General features: G+C 26.3%; 1 protein-coding gene across 2 annotated transcripts in view; it reads left to right on the forward strand.

Annotated features, from left to right (window-relative positions):
* LOC113551738 (protein phosphatase Slingshot) overlaps positions 1–15,876 on the forward strand; it is a 68,418-nt gene that overhangs the window by 7,530 nt on the left and 45,012 nt on the right. For both annotated transcript variants that reach the window (XM_026954174.1, XM_026954173.1), the window contains exon 2: positions 13,574–13,629. In XM_026954174.1, the coding sequence (XP_026809975.1) occupies positions 13,574–13,629 (56 nt within the window). The remainder of the gene's footprint in view (positions 1–13,573; positions 13,630–15,876) is intronic.

Below are 15,876 nucleotides of genomic sequence, written 5' to 3' on the forward strand. Positions count from 1 at the left end.
TTTTAATTTCAAAATTTCAAAATGGCTGTTATCATAAATTGTAATCAAGATAATTAAAATTTTTATTTTTTTTATTTCTATTGTATAATTTGTAACACCTTTTAGATTCTGAACGGAGTGATGAATGTATTGATTTTGCAATGATGTGTGTACTTTTTTTTTTTATTCTTTTTTTTTGTGTCTGTCATCACGTTTTTTAAAATAATTTTATTATTTAAAATATAATTTGTTTCATAAGAAACTCATATGGATATGTTAAATAATTAAATATTAATAATTAAATCATATTAGTAAAATACATATTTTGATTTTTTTAGCACATGATTATGTACATATTTTGCTAACGTAAATACATATTTTGGTTTCATAAATACATATAAATCCGACCCCTATTTATGATAATAATTCTGATTGTTATGTAGGTAGTGGTGTCTAAATTAGTTTTTTAATAGCTATGGTATCGTAGTACAATACAATATATTGTCACTTGCATAGGTGTAACTAGAGTTCTATTTCTGGATAGGCTAAATTGTTATCAGTAACCCGTGGGGGCTTTATCCCACTAGTATTAATTATTAACACTAAAATATAAAACTGGGTGGGTTAAGCCAATTCAAACCGGCCCCCCCTAGTTGTACCTATGGTCACTTAAAAATTATTTTTTAAATTAAGCATTCTATACAGTATACACCGTTAATATTCTTGATATTAAATTTAATAATTTAGTAATATTAATTTAAATTATCTTTGGTCTCGTTCTAAAACTTGTATAATATGTATTCTTTTGTTGTAATATATATGTTAAGAAAAAATTTTGACAAAATTATGTATTTAAAAATATCTTAAAGAAATACGACACATTTAATTAATTTAATAGTGTGTTATTTTTATTTCTTGTACCAAGATTAATAATAATTAATTAATAATTTGATAGAATCCTCTAGTATTAATTTTTTAAATAATTTCAATATTTATTATTCATAAAAAAGCTTATTGTGTGGAATTGAATTAAGTAAATAAATAAAAACCTATTATCAATTTTGTTTTAATAAGACAGGTGTGTTTATGTCGTTTATGAAGATAAACTATCTTTCTGACATAAACATTTTAATTTAAAAATATATTGAGTTTATAGAATTATTGGTGACTATAGATAAAAAAAACCTTTTCGTCTTCCGTGACCTATAAAATATATTTATATTTTATAATGTAGTTAATTCATCTCGAATTTTCTATTTATTATTACTAACCATCCAACAGATGATATAAGAACGTGTCCTGTCTAACTTTTATAAATCAAACGTGAATTGTGTAGTATGTATTTGTATTTTCTATAATCAATTTCTATGCCATCTGCATTTTATTTATTTGTAATCGGTACTCTATTATTTTAATTTGACTTTATTTAATAATTTATGAACAATATACCTAAATAGTGTGCATAGATTTTATATTTAAATAAAGTACATGATTATTCTTTACTTGTTTATCGGATAAAATAGTTACATTTGGCAAACATTCATACTGAGTAAAAATTGTTTAGAATGACGCAACAACAAATTTAAGTAGGTATATAATTTATATATTGGTAAACTGTGTTAAATAAATAATTACGATTAATGTTAGCTTAAAATTAATTTGTAAATGAATACAGGAAAACAGGTTTCTTGAAAAGAGAGTCAAAAACCATTTGTGACGAGAATGTTTTATTTTACTTATTCATGAGTACCTATACATAAATAGGTGACGTAAAAAATTGTATGTTGTTATTTTAATCTTTTTCTAAAATATCTATGTGTCAATTATTCTTTTTTTATTTTAATCATATTATATGTATAGTTATGCATATAATAATTTTATTTTTTTGTTTAAGCTTTACTGAGTATTAATTTATTTTTTTTAAATGATAAAAAATGTAAATCGAGTTATGTATTGTAAAACATAATATTATGCTCTTTGTATATTCTGGACTTGTTTCTAATTATTATGTATAGTTTATATATATTGTGCTAAAATACGTAACAAACTGAGTAACGCACACTGCATTGTAATCGAATAATACTTGACGTGCTTGTATTTATTAATAAAAATGATAGTTACGCCTTACTCCCTACGCGTATTGCATTATTTTACCTATAGGTACCTATTTATTTATTTATTAAATAATTGTGTATATATTTTTTTTAATTTATGAGATTGCTATACTGATAATTTATATTATCTTAAGAGGACGTTATACCCGCATGTGTTGTCTCTGTCTTATTAATGTAGAATGTAGATCATAACAAATTTGCGTTCAGCAGAACACATTTTGTGATGTTAGCTTTAATATTAGAGTAAATTTACTTATTATCAAATTTAAAGGTAAGAATATTGCATAGAAAATGTCATATTCTTTTATTAATATTATCATTTTAAAGTGAGTTATAGCTATGTAAAATATTACAACTTTAAAATATTCATAGACACATGCGGGTATTATGTCCTTTTAATGATATAAAATAAACATTTAAAATGTATACATTGTTCTTATTTCTTAAAGCGTAAAACTATATTCTTAGTTGTCACCCATGATGCTTTTAATCCTCAAATAGTACGGCTGTCTAATAGTATGTATTATGTATATAGTACCTATAACAAAACTAAACCGATTTTACACGGGTTCTTGTCCAAACACCGGCAAATAAATTATGTTTCGAGAGCATTTATTGCTCGTTTTTATTCTTTACAAAACGCCTTATTATATACTTAAAAAACTAAAAGTATACTGTATGCATAAAAGTTTCATGGCCCATGACGATAAGGATTTAATCAATTTGCATGTCATACTTAGACAAATGATTTTAATAGTTTTGTTTTACAATTATAGAGGTATAAGATCATCAAAATTATTAAAGATGTGTTTTCATCTAATTAAATTGAATGATACAAATATTATATTGAATCAAATTAATATGTTAATGGTGTTCGAGTATTATTATAAGATAATATTGATAATATATAATATAATCTGTAAAACAAACTATTGAATAACATCTATAATGCCGATGAACAATAAATTTTTTAACTATTCATATTTTAAATCCTGATTGGAATAGTGGAGCTATTTGTTTTATAGTATAACTATTAACTATGTATTATTTTATATGCGTTATTTATTTTATTGAGACAGTAAAACAATATATTTACCTATAGGTTATAAGAAGTTATATTTATAAGTTAGACCTTAAACAGTTTAAACCCTTATTAGATAATTGTACTTTGTAAAAGTTGATTTTTTTTTAATCAGAAGCATGACTGGTTTTGGATCTAAACTTTCAAAAATATTTTTTAAATGCCACGATTTATTGTAGTTTTTTTGAACTCATTTAATAATAATAAAATAATGGCTTGCTACATCGAGGTTATAGCTTAACGAAGTCACTAATCAGCAACTAAGTTCCCCATCATTTCATTGAGCATTTACGTGAATATAAAATTATTTTATTTTAAACGTTGACTATATATTATGAAATGAACGGTTTAACTACAATTATTATATTATAATTTTCTTACAAAATTTGTGATCACTTCAATTGAATCTATATTATACTATTCTAAAATAATGAATAATAATAACATTACTAGGGATAGGATTTCTATGCAGTAAAAAAAAGTAAAATATGCAAAAACAATTTTTTTTAATATTAGTTAATATTATTACATGCTATTATTAGATTATGTTGTTATGACCGGTGATTAAATCGAAGATTTATATTGGCTAAAACTGCTTTCCACATTACACGATGTTGTTGGAGCATATTTAAATGACGTGATTTATCCCTGATTTTAAGTAATATTAACATCTTTTTCTTCCGTTTTATAATCACCGTTTATAATGTTAAACATTTTTAGAAATGTTTTGAATTCCTTATTCTTCTTTAGTATTAAGTTCATTTTAGTTTAAATAGGTAGTAATATTTACGATAGTTTGATAAATAAACCAATAATTATAGACGTTTATTCAATAAATACCATTTAAAATTAACAAGATTCTCAACAATTTATATAATATATGCAACTATGTACATAATGTTTAAAATATGCAAAAAAAAAGTGTACTATTTAATCAAGAATAACCTAACTGGTGGACATATCTGACAACCAATTAATTTGGACTTAAGGAAAAAAACATGCAAATGCATTGAAATCCTAGCCTTAAACATTACCTATATAAATATATATTCTATGCTGTATATGTATATATTCAGCTACGTCGCTATCAATACGATAGAAAAATAAGCCAGTCCTGCTACGATGATCTGAAAACAAAGGGATAAGATATTTTTGGCAAGCGTTTGCAATTGAATACTAAGGGATTGGCGTTTTTCATATAGCGCTGCCATAGAAGATATGCTGCGAAAGAACGAACAAGATTGACGCGTCTCGTTTTGCGTAATATTTCAATCCTTGTGTTATAATAAATCTTAAGCAGTTGTAGTATTATGAACTGTGTTGCAACTAAGTTGGAAAGTTCAAAGAGTTTAGTTTTTCGTTTTTTGACCGCTGGTGTTCAAATATTAGGAGCTATCAGACCTGGATTTTTTGACTACAGGATAGTGTGCTAGTTAAGGTTGTACAAGGCAACGATCCAAGGAAGGTCAGAAAAAACATGTAAAACAGCAAGTGACTCAAGTCTTGAACAGCAAATACTCTGCATGGCAAAACGAGATTTTGATTAGGTTATAATATTATATTATATTTCGAGAAGAAATATGTTGTGGGTGATCGTTTTATTCTCAAATATTTAAATAAACGAGAGAATAAAATGTTTACAAAATATAACATGTATTTGCTTTACTATATTTATTGAGCCGTATATATTTTAATTTATAACTTCAGCTGACCAACGATTCTTAATCGAAAGATCTGACGACGCGACATAAATCATAATATTACGCGTCGTCATGGGAACCACCATAAGTGACTAGGACCTGGTTATATACATAATATTTAACTATTTAAGTTATTTTTCTATTTCTTATTTTTTTATAATCGATTATAAAATTATCATATTTTTATAGTTTTTATTCTCTAAGCCGCTAAGGTAGTATATTATATTTTTATTTTTAAATTTAATTTTCCATGTTTATCAAATTTAAGTAATTTTATTATAAATTAGAATAAATTTAAAATTGATTCTGAGTTTAATAAACAGTTTAATTCTTGTCGTATACCTTTTTAGTCAAACCTAGCTTATAATACTTTGAATACTTTGATGTGCGAAAAAAATATTTATTTTATAAACGAAAGTAGAAATTTAATTATACATCATAATGATATGTTCTTAAACGAATAATAATTGTACATTAGTATATTATTACTATGTAGTTACAAATAACTATTTTTGACTTTGTATTTTGACAATTCTATTCGCGCAGTTAAAATAGTTTTTACTTTTTATCTTATTGAAGTAATAAGAATTTAAAATAATTTAGTTATATTTCAACTGTGATTTGATTACAAAAAATTAATCTAATTTAATATTTTTATATCTGTTATATAATTTAAATTTATTATCCGACTCTTGATTAAAATAATTATTTAAATTAATTTTTTTATTATTTTTATATTATAATATAGTTATTGAAAAAAATAGTTGTTATGAAATTAACAGTATACTTCAAAAAGTAGATTACTTTAATTTGTTGTCATTTATTCAAAATAAATTTTAAATCCGTTCTTGACAACCGTTCCAATTCTTTAACTTTTTGTCTATATATAACTGCTCCTAACATGCATTCTCAAATCATTGTTTTCCGCTTTCAGACAAATGATTTCCCGTCCGCACAATTGTCGGTCAATATTTCGTTGAATAATTTTTGTTTCTCTGCCTACATTATACATTTTTCTAGGCGTCTATTTATATTGTTGTATTGAACAAATATACATCTGAATTCTGATTGACTGAATCTGAGAAAACGATAGCGCGATGATTTCGTTCAAGTATATGTATAGATATATAACTGGACAATATTTTTTATTACCTTTTTTCTTCTCTTCAATTTTGACGTATATAGTAAAATTTACGAAGGAATATAATTATTAATTATTATTTATTTTTTATCTATTAATAATAGGTGAACGACTTAAAAGAATAAAGCGTGTAAATGCATCTGACGTATCTTTTATTTGTAGGTAGATTTTATATACACTGCATCAAAATTCATACAACACTAAAAATAAAAACAAAAAAACTTATCATTGTATGTCATTTCATATATTATTGTTCCCACGTAAATTAATAGTTATTTTCTTTTATGCATATTTTATATTGAAGACTGCAGCACTGGTTGGTTCGACGTAGCGGGGCCGTGTCTTATACGATGAGTCGCGAATAACAATATTTTATATTGTATTCTATTTAGTGCGGTATATATTATATTTCATCTAATCCGTCTGTCATCATTGTGCTGTAAACGTTTCGCAGACCTAGTTTTAAAAGTAAAATATAAATTATGTTCGTCAGTGAACAAAGAACAAAAAAAAATCCACGATTAAAAAATACGCACCGGCCGATATCACTTCGTATGTATATAATAAAATGTTGTGTAAATAACATTGTGTTTGTAGGTACTATTACCACTGATATCATATCATTCAGTCGTATCGTTGTCGTGTGGAGGGCGGACGACTTCAGATCATTATTTCCGCATGCTCGCCGCTGTAGTATATAGTGATTTAGGTAGAATGAACCTATATACAATATTAGGTACAGGCCGTGTATATTAAATGACAGCCAGGCGACCCACATCCGCGCGGACAACTGTCCGTTATTGTGTTTCGTATTCGTTTTTTGTAGGTGCGATGCACTAGTGGCTTCTGCGGTAGTTGTCAATTTGTTATTGTCTGTCGGTCGGATACTCGGATTTCTGTAATTCGCTGTTGGTAACGATGATGTATAATAATGTGATATTATCCTTACGTGTTTTATAGGTACAGCTACAGTATTATTCTGTGGTACGGCTATGATGCGTATTTTACATTAATACATATAATATAACCCGATACTAATATAATACGTAATAATGTCTTACGCATCGACGACGACAAACGTGTTTGTATAATATTTTTTATGTATAGTATATTATACACTATACACACATATATAATATATTATGGTACTGGTATAGTTGTAGTTCTGCGGCAGACATAACTCATAGTTACGTGAAGACCACTATATATTTTTTTATTCTTATAAACAGAAAAATAACGTTCATATAAACGCAACAAATTATCGTCCGATGATCATATTTCAATATAATGTATATTTTATTATACTTTTTTTAGTGGTGCAAAAAATTGTGAATTAAGTTTTATTTTTATTTTTTTTTAAATTCTTGATCGTATTATTATTATTCAATTGATCTATTTTCTTAATTTTTGGGATATAATATTCATTTATTATTATTATTAATTTTTATATTTTCTTGTGTTTATAATATTGAAACTGTGTCGATCTATATTTTTATTGTAGATATTGCAGTGTACATATCTCGGTTGCCATGTAAAAATATACGGTTTATTTAAAATGTTTAATTCAAAATGAACAAATAAAAATATAATACTCTTTTATTCTGATTTTTTAAATATTTTCAATTATATAGTATTTTGTAGTGTTTTCAGTTGGTGATCTTGTTTGCAATTGTAAATTATTATTATTATTATTATTATTTATTATTTAAATATTGTCATCGTTTCTTGATTACATTGAAGTCATGTTTATACATTTTAATTTAAACGGTAAACTGCATAGTAGTGCTAAATTCGTATAGACTATAGGTTAACTTAGATTCCAAACTATTAATTTGTTGAGGTTAATAAATATAATATATATAACATAGTTTATACATTATATTTATATATTCGTGTATGAAGTATGAACATTTTTCAAGATAGACGCCGTAGTTATTTGGAATGCCTTAACTGAACTCTGTCATAATTTTTATAAATTGTGCAGTTCTTTCATTAATGTGTAGTATAATGTATAATTTTATGTATTTTTATTTAATATTCTTTATGACTTTTAGCGTTCTGGTATTTATATTTACAGCGAGAACGAAAGTGCAATAGAATTAAACTACTGCATTTTATACTGTTTCAGTATTAACCTATGTATGGGTTTTACGCACTATTTTTAACTTAATAATTTATTGAACTCTTTAAAAAATAACTATATGATGGTATGTTAATTCGTTTTATATAAATACATATTCGTAATCATCGATTTTTTTTCACCATCGATGTCGATTTTATTTATTTTAATCTATACTATCGTGCCGCATCGCCCCTCGAACGGTATTGCCATTTTAAGACATGCCGCCGACGTACGCGCGACTGGGATTGTGTTTTTTCGGTCGTCTACGTATTTCATTCACACTGTATGTATACCAGCTACGATGCCCAGTTCAAATTTGTATATATATATATATATTTGCACTACGTACATAGGTACACATATCGGGTATTTGAACTTGAAGGTCTTTGAACGATATTTTTCGCTTTGTTCGCCAATTACCGATTTGTTCTATTGGTGTAATACGTTTTTCTACATTCGTTCCATATAACAATATTATTATTACAACATTGAATCAAGTCGATTAAAAACTAGCGTTCGGCAATTACATCGTTATCTAGACGAACAAAACGTCTCAAAGACGACACGTCAACATTATATTTTTAAAGCCAATTATTGTTTTTAGTATAAATCGATACTTAGCTTTTTTTGTGTTTTGATTATACTTTCAGAATATTTTTGTAGTAAATTCAAAAATGCCTCGTTAAAAAAAAAAAATATTCATAGTGTTTTTATTAATTTGATTAGTATGTAGATATCTATAATTATAATACTGGATTATAGGTAGTTACCTATATTAAAGATTGAACTTTATAGTATAATTTTAGATTTTTATAAACGCAAGACGTAATTTGGGTTAAGCGGAACCAATTTTGTCTTAAACGAAAATGTATTATTGTATTTTTGTAAGACAGAAATAACACATGCACGTGTGACATCAATGTATTGTTTTTGATACTTAATTTTATGAATTTTCAACTATATAAAAATGATGCTTGCATTTAAAATTTATATTTTATCAATATACTCTCAATCCCGTTCTCGATCATTCATAATTTGCTTATAGTAATACAGTGCAACTGTGCTAGTTGTTTTTGGTTATACACATTATATTATGCTGTATACGTCCTTTAGTTATGTGTCATTAATTATATTTATAAATACAAACTTAAATCGTAACTCATAGGGGCGTATACTAATTCCATGACGTCGTTTCGCAAATAGTTGCTGATATAGATATAGATGTTCGTACCACCTTGTGTCAGCGGTACGGCGGTCGACAGGGTTTCAAATAATATATTAATCGTATAATTCTGTTGTTCTGTGTAAGAGTAAAATAAAAAATACTGTAAATTAATATATTTGTAAATCACACAATATGTTGTATTTTGTAAAGTTCTTGCGTCATTCGTGTTTAACAGTCGTTATAAAAAAAACGTAAAAGACACCTTTTACAAGGTCAATGTTATAATACGCAATATTTTTCTATTATTTAATTCGTAAATGTTCAATTCAAAACGGCGCACTGTTCGCTTCCGCGCGTTACACATTGACTGGATCGATTTGCCGTTTTGCGCGTAGTTGTGATTTATTCTCCTACCTATAATTAATACAGCTATATAGTCCATACATCAATACATCACACAATATACCACAGCAATACTTGCTGCAGTGCAACACGCATATGTCTCCATAATAGTAATTATTACCGTCACAACAGCGATAATAATATCAAATACAATAACCGTCAATTATAACTCGTGTGTCTGTGTTTACAATATTATGTGAACTCATCTCGCATTGGGCTCAGTGTGCTGCTGCAGCTTTGCAACGAGTTAACCACCACAACAACAGTCATCAACGATAATAATAGTAATTGTTTTATACACATAGTGTGTCGAACACGAAAAACGCATCAGCAGCACCGGTACACCACACTGTATACGTAGTGTATATACACACCTAAATATTATATTATATGTTATAATAGATGTGTTGCATTACTCCGTATTTTTAATATAAATAAAGTATATCTATATCTGCATTCTGCACCACCGCGCGACGTCGGCAGTGCATAATAATATATAATATATTATAATATTATATTTTAAACGTGTACAGCTATTGTATTGTAGATTTTGCAACCGTATAGTTTTATGGCCTCAAGCTCGCACACGTAATATACAGCATTGGGTTCGCGCATTATATTTTTCATGAATATAAATACCTACGGGAGTAAGCGATTTTTTTTATGCGAATCGATCGGTATCTTCAGATTTTCTGGGTATATAAGTATTTTTTTTTTTTGTAACCACTTTTTGCATATAATATACCTACTGTATTTTATTGTGAAGTTTTTTTTAATGTTAAACTTGCAAACCTGAAAACTTCTCACTTTTAGTGATTGTTAAACAAAGACTTATTAATTAAATAAAGGAGTAATTTTAATTTTAAATTTTCAAAGAAAATATATTTGGGGCCATTTATTTATTGCAATAACGCAAATAAAAATGTAGGCAAAGTTAAAATATAGTAATATTTATTAAATATTTATATTTCTTATTTCTTATTTATATTATTTGTTTTAACAAAAAAACATATTTAGTCAAATTTAAAAAAATTGTTGAACTAAAAATTGTCATGTGTATAACATTTCTATACTAGTTATTTTTAAAGCTGTAACTTTAATAGATGGGATTACAGAAGGTAGATTGGTCAATCGTGACCAGAAAATCCTTTTAGATATTCCCTTATACTCCTTATACAGTGTCGCAGGGACTGTTACTTTATTGTACATAAGTATCATCATTATCATCGTAGGCTATATACCCTATAGCTGTGTAATGTGTATATTATGAAAATTTCAAAATACTATTTAAACTAAACAAACTTGAAAATATGTATGTTGAATGTCAATTATGTGATAGCTTTAATAAGTAGTGTGTTATGATAAAATACAATTTGATAAACTGTTATTGACATATTATTGAATAAAAGTAAAAGCACACACACACACACACACACGTTCACTAACTCTTACACCTATACGGGCTATATTTTTTATAATGTGAATAACACTAAACAACTTATAGAGATCACGGGTCAGCTGTGGCACGTACCAACGTAGTGTGTATGGCTTAATTTTGTCTACTCAATTTTAACCTTTTTTTTTGCCTCTCCATGACCTAGAATTGAGAAAATTGTTTCGAAATCGTTTAAATGACTATAATTTCATTTTTTTCTTTATTTATTATTGTTATTATTTTATTATCTTTGGTAGTGTATATTAAATACAACCCTATCCATTATAACCGTGTTTTGTCGCGGTCGTGCAAACCGGGGTCGTGACAGTGAAAGTGTCTGTGGAACACAATCGTTTGTTATTATTGTATGAACGTGAATCTTCTACCCACCAAATTAAATTTGCAGATTTACCTATGTTCAATTGTAGGCCACGATGTCATGTGCCTAATCTGTTATCATATTTTTAACACTGTTACCATCTCAGCTGAATTTTGTTGTGAAAAATCTTATAAATCCTATATAATTATGAAAAATTTATGTTACTTGTAAATTCAAGTTTAAAAATATTACGAAAAAATATTTTATTTTATAAAAAATGTAGTAGTTTGAGTCATGAGCGTGGCATTAATTTCAGACATGTTTTCATTTGTCTTATGATCTTGTTATTGTTTTGCCCGGTTTTCGTAAGTTTTTGCAACTTTTTTTGTTTTTTTATTAAGTTGTTTCTATTTTTTTCTTTTTTTTATACATTTAATAGCCTTTAATCCGCTTTAATCATTAGATACAATCTGTAGGTATACAAAAGTAAACAATGATTTAAATGTAAAACTTCAAATAACATTATGAGTGGTATAATACTACTTTTAGGACTTAAAAAACTTTTATTATATTATTACAATTATTACTTATTATTACTTAAGCTTTCACTATATTATACTTGTGATGAGTCATTTATTTTGAATAATTTTTTTTTAAAGTAGAGAACCCATTATGCGTTAAACTGATTTTTATAAGTCATAACTGTTTATGAAACTGAAGTGTGTTGAAATTGTGGTAATGAGTTTTTCTATTATCATAAAAAAAAATAAACAATTAATATTTTAAATGCATTTGTAAGTAATAATTTTATAGTTAAATAATAATAATTTAAATTCATTTAAAACAAAATCTTATCATATCCTTTAATTACATATTTTATTGGAATATTAAAAATATAATATAAATTTAATTAATTTAGAAGAAATGAGGACATTACAACTAGAAGTATCAATGAACATAGTATATACTATATAATTTTAAGTGTTCAGTAGAAAGATTATACTATTATAATGTATTTTTATTTTAATGACAGGAAATATAAGTCGTTATTGTCAAACAATAAAATAATACTATCTTATTTGTAATTAGTAATTACTAATTAACGTCTTTGTATTTACTATACGAGATACTATATTATATTGTATTGTTCAAAATAAATAATAATTATCAACTATGATTTTTCTGATGAAATGACTCGCATTCTTGTGTTTAAGACATCATAATATTATGTTTAATTTTTTTAAATTATAGTTTTAATTAAAACTGTTTATTATGTATTTATATATATTTATTATAACGTGTATTGCGTACATATATAAAAGTGCATCATATCGGCGGAAAGTGATATTGTAACCACAAACTGTTTGTAGTTAATATCTCTTTTGTTAACTGATACAAATACATTTGCAGTATATAGTATTGTGGATTGCTCGAAAGCCTGACAGTAATACCAATAATGAAAATAAACTTCATAAAAAATTATTTAGGCTTATGTATTGCGGTTAGTTGCTTAGATACGGTGCATTACAATTTCCAGCGCTCAGTAATGATAATTATTATATTGAACGATGGAGTCAGGCTGTGTACTGTTATATACAATTGTTTGCAGTACATTGAACTTGGCCCATACATCACACGAGGGAACTATAAAAATAAAATAAATCTGTTTTTTTTCCACTCCCGTGTTAAATATAGCTGCTACTGTACTGTACAGTTAATCATTTTTCGTTAAAAAAAATTGGATTCAATAAAATTGTTCTAGTTAATTATACACTACAATTTTGTACAACTTTATCGTATTCAATCTGACCTTGAAATAAAGTCGAATGTAATGTACAATAACGAAAACAACAGTTTCAAATAACGGGCAATCATTTAACTACATTAATTATTACTTCTTCACGTTTTCTTGTAAAACTTGTTTTAAAAGTATAGGTCAACTGTTATAATTAATATTTTTTAGTATTTGCTATTCTTTACAATATAAATATATTATAATACAATATAAATGATTAACTTAATAACGTTTATATAAATTTGTATGATTTAATTCATTAAATATAAAGCTCATGAGTTTTAATTGTCTAATGAATTTTTATTTATTGATTGTTGTAGGATTCGGGAGCCGGCAGTTCGTTGGACGAAGATGAGCCGATTAAAACCAATCGCAGGTAAGAAAAAAAATTGTATAAGATAGATCTATAACACGTTGATAACTGCGTGCAAAATACGTATCCTTATGCTTTTGCATATAATAATATGTGTCTGAGTGGAACTTTGCCAAAACGGTTAGCCGACAAATGTCCATAATGCGACCTACGGTTATAAAACCTCTATAGCGTGTGCGCGTGTGTGTGATAAGTATTTGCTACTGTTTCATCGATTTTCTAAACAACTCAAGGATACTGTAGCCTACGCCTAGCACCAAAAATAAATCTAAGACTTTCACCCAAAATTGTTGTTACCGCGTTGCCTTTATTGTAGCAAACAAATTTAGAACGGAACTAATTGCAACGGTTTTTTATTTTCCTGACAATAGTGCTCTTTACTTGAAAGACCTTGAGTGTGTTATAACTAAATATATATGTACTATGTAACAGATTATATTTGTCGGAACTTACATGATCTAGTCGTAATATAACTATAAGTACTTGTGGGTATATAAAATACAGATCATTAATACGTATCTGTACATTTTTCTTCAATTTGTTATTTTGTCATATTATAGTTGTAAAAGTAGTACTTACATTTTCATTGAATTTATCTAATCGTCTTATATAAAAACCTAAAATTTCTGTATATCTGGTACAGTAGTACTATTTATAATTTATTTAGTTATATCAACACTATAAAAAAAAATGCAATAATTCAAACCAAGTTTTTACAATTATCCGCTTCAAACGTATAATTATTATGTCATTTGTTTGTTTTTGTTGATGTTATTATGATAGTTATATTGACAGTACCTGTTCTTTGGATGTATTTAGGAGTTGTATATAGTAATTGTTTTTTTTTTTTTGGATTGTGTCTGCGTTTGTCATGAACTTTTTAAAACATACATAATACACATGATGTTTAAAGATATGTAATGTGTTGAAATGAATCTGCACGTGACTATATTAATACTAATAAATTGTTGAATATTATGATTAAAAAATGTATTGAATATTTCAAAAAAAAAAATACATAAGCATCATTTAAAAAAAAAATGGGCATGGGTAATGAAAGTCAACTATTTTAACATTTTATAAAAATAGTTACATAATACGGAATTTTTATACATGAATTTTCGTTTTACATATTTACATATATATATTAGTTAGATTACCTTACTGCAATTGGCGATTTATAGCTTTTAATCTTGATTTTAAATTTATAAGGGTTAAGCTAAGTTAGGAGTATAATGGTTGTGATAATACCATAGTTACATAACATTACAATATTATATTTTGTATTGGTAATTAAATTATTTTGATTTTATCATATTCTCGGGATTAAAATAATTAATTTACTCGATATTGGCGGATATAATGCAAAAGAAAAAATATCTAAAAATCTGTATTACGAAACATCAAGTGATCGAATTCAAAGCGATAATATTTCTATTTTACCTATATATTTGGTAACCATTTCTTTTAGGTTCTGATTTAATTTTTTACCATTTTAAATTACATAATTTATCTTATATTCTTAATTATATTCGTAATATTCTAATTTTGACGAACACATATTTTATATCTATACGTATATATAATATATTAATATAATTTAAAGCTAAATAATTTTTAAAATATCATATTATATCGTAAAGTATATACTATTTTGTTAGTCATATTTTGAATAAAAAATACTGAAAAACACTTTATTATGTTGATTTTGAAGAACGAACTCATTAGTTATTTATTTCACAAATCGTTGCCGCAAAATAATAATGATTTTCCATTCAATAATAATTTATTTTGACATAATATATCTGCTAATAATGACCTTGTGGCTTATGCACATTAAAACAGGTATCGACCTATAATAATGTTAATAAAAGTGTTATACCTATTCGTTATTATTCATTAGCATATTTTCCTTTTAAATCGGTAGGTATTATCTAGTACGATACTCCGAGATGACGCTAATTCGTAAACGGTTCGTTTGAAGCGACGTCCTTGGTCGTTCCAAGGTCTAATATCGTTTAGGTCTAAAGAGCAATAACGAAGGCGGTAGAACAGTGGGTACTTGATCAGGACTACCGAATTCAATAAATTTTAATTTATTGTAAAACCGTATCGGTCACTGTGTTTCTATGCAAAAAACATTATACATTTATACATAAATAAATATATTAACCTATACCTGTATGTAAATATGTTCATGCATACGAAAATGCGCACTCAATACTATGCTATGCGTGTACTTACTATCTA

This window comes from Rhopalosiphum maidis, chromosome 2 (genome assembly GCF_003676215.2).
Source record: "Rhopalosiphum maidis isolate BTI-1 chromosome 2, ASM367621v3, whole genome shotgun sequence".
NCBI lineage: Eukaryota > Metazoa > Arthropoda > Insecta > Hemiptera > Aphididae > Rhopalosiphum > Rhopalosiphum maidis.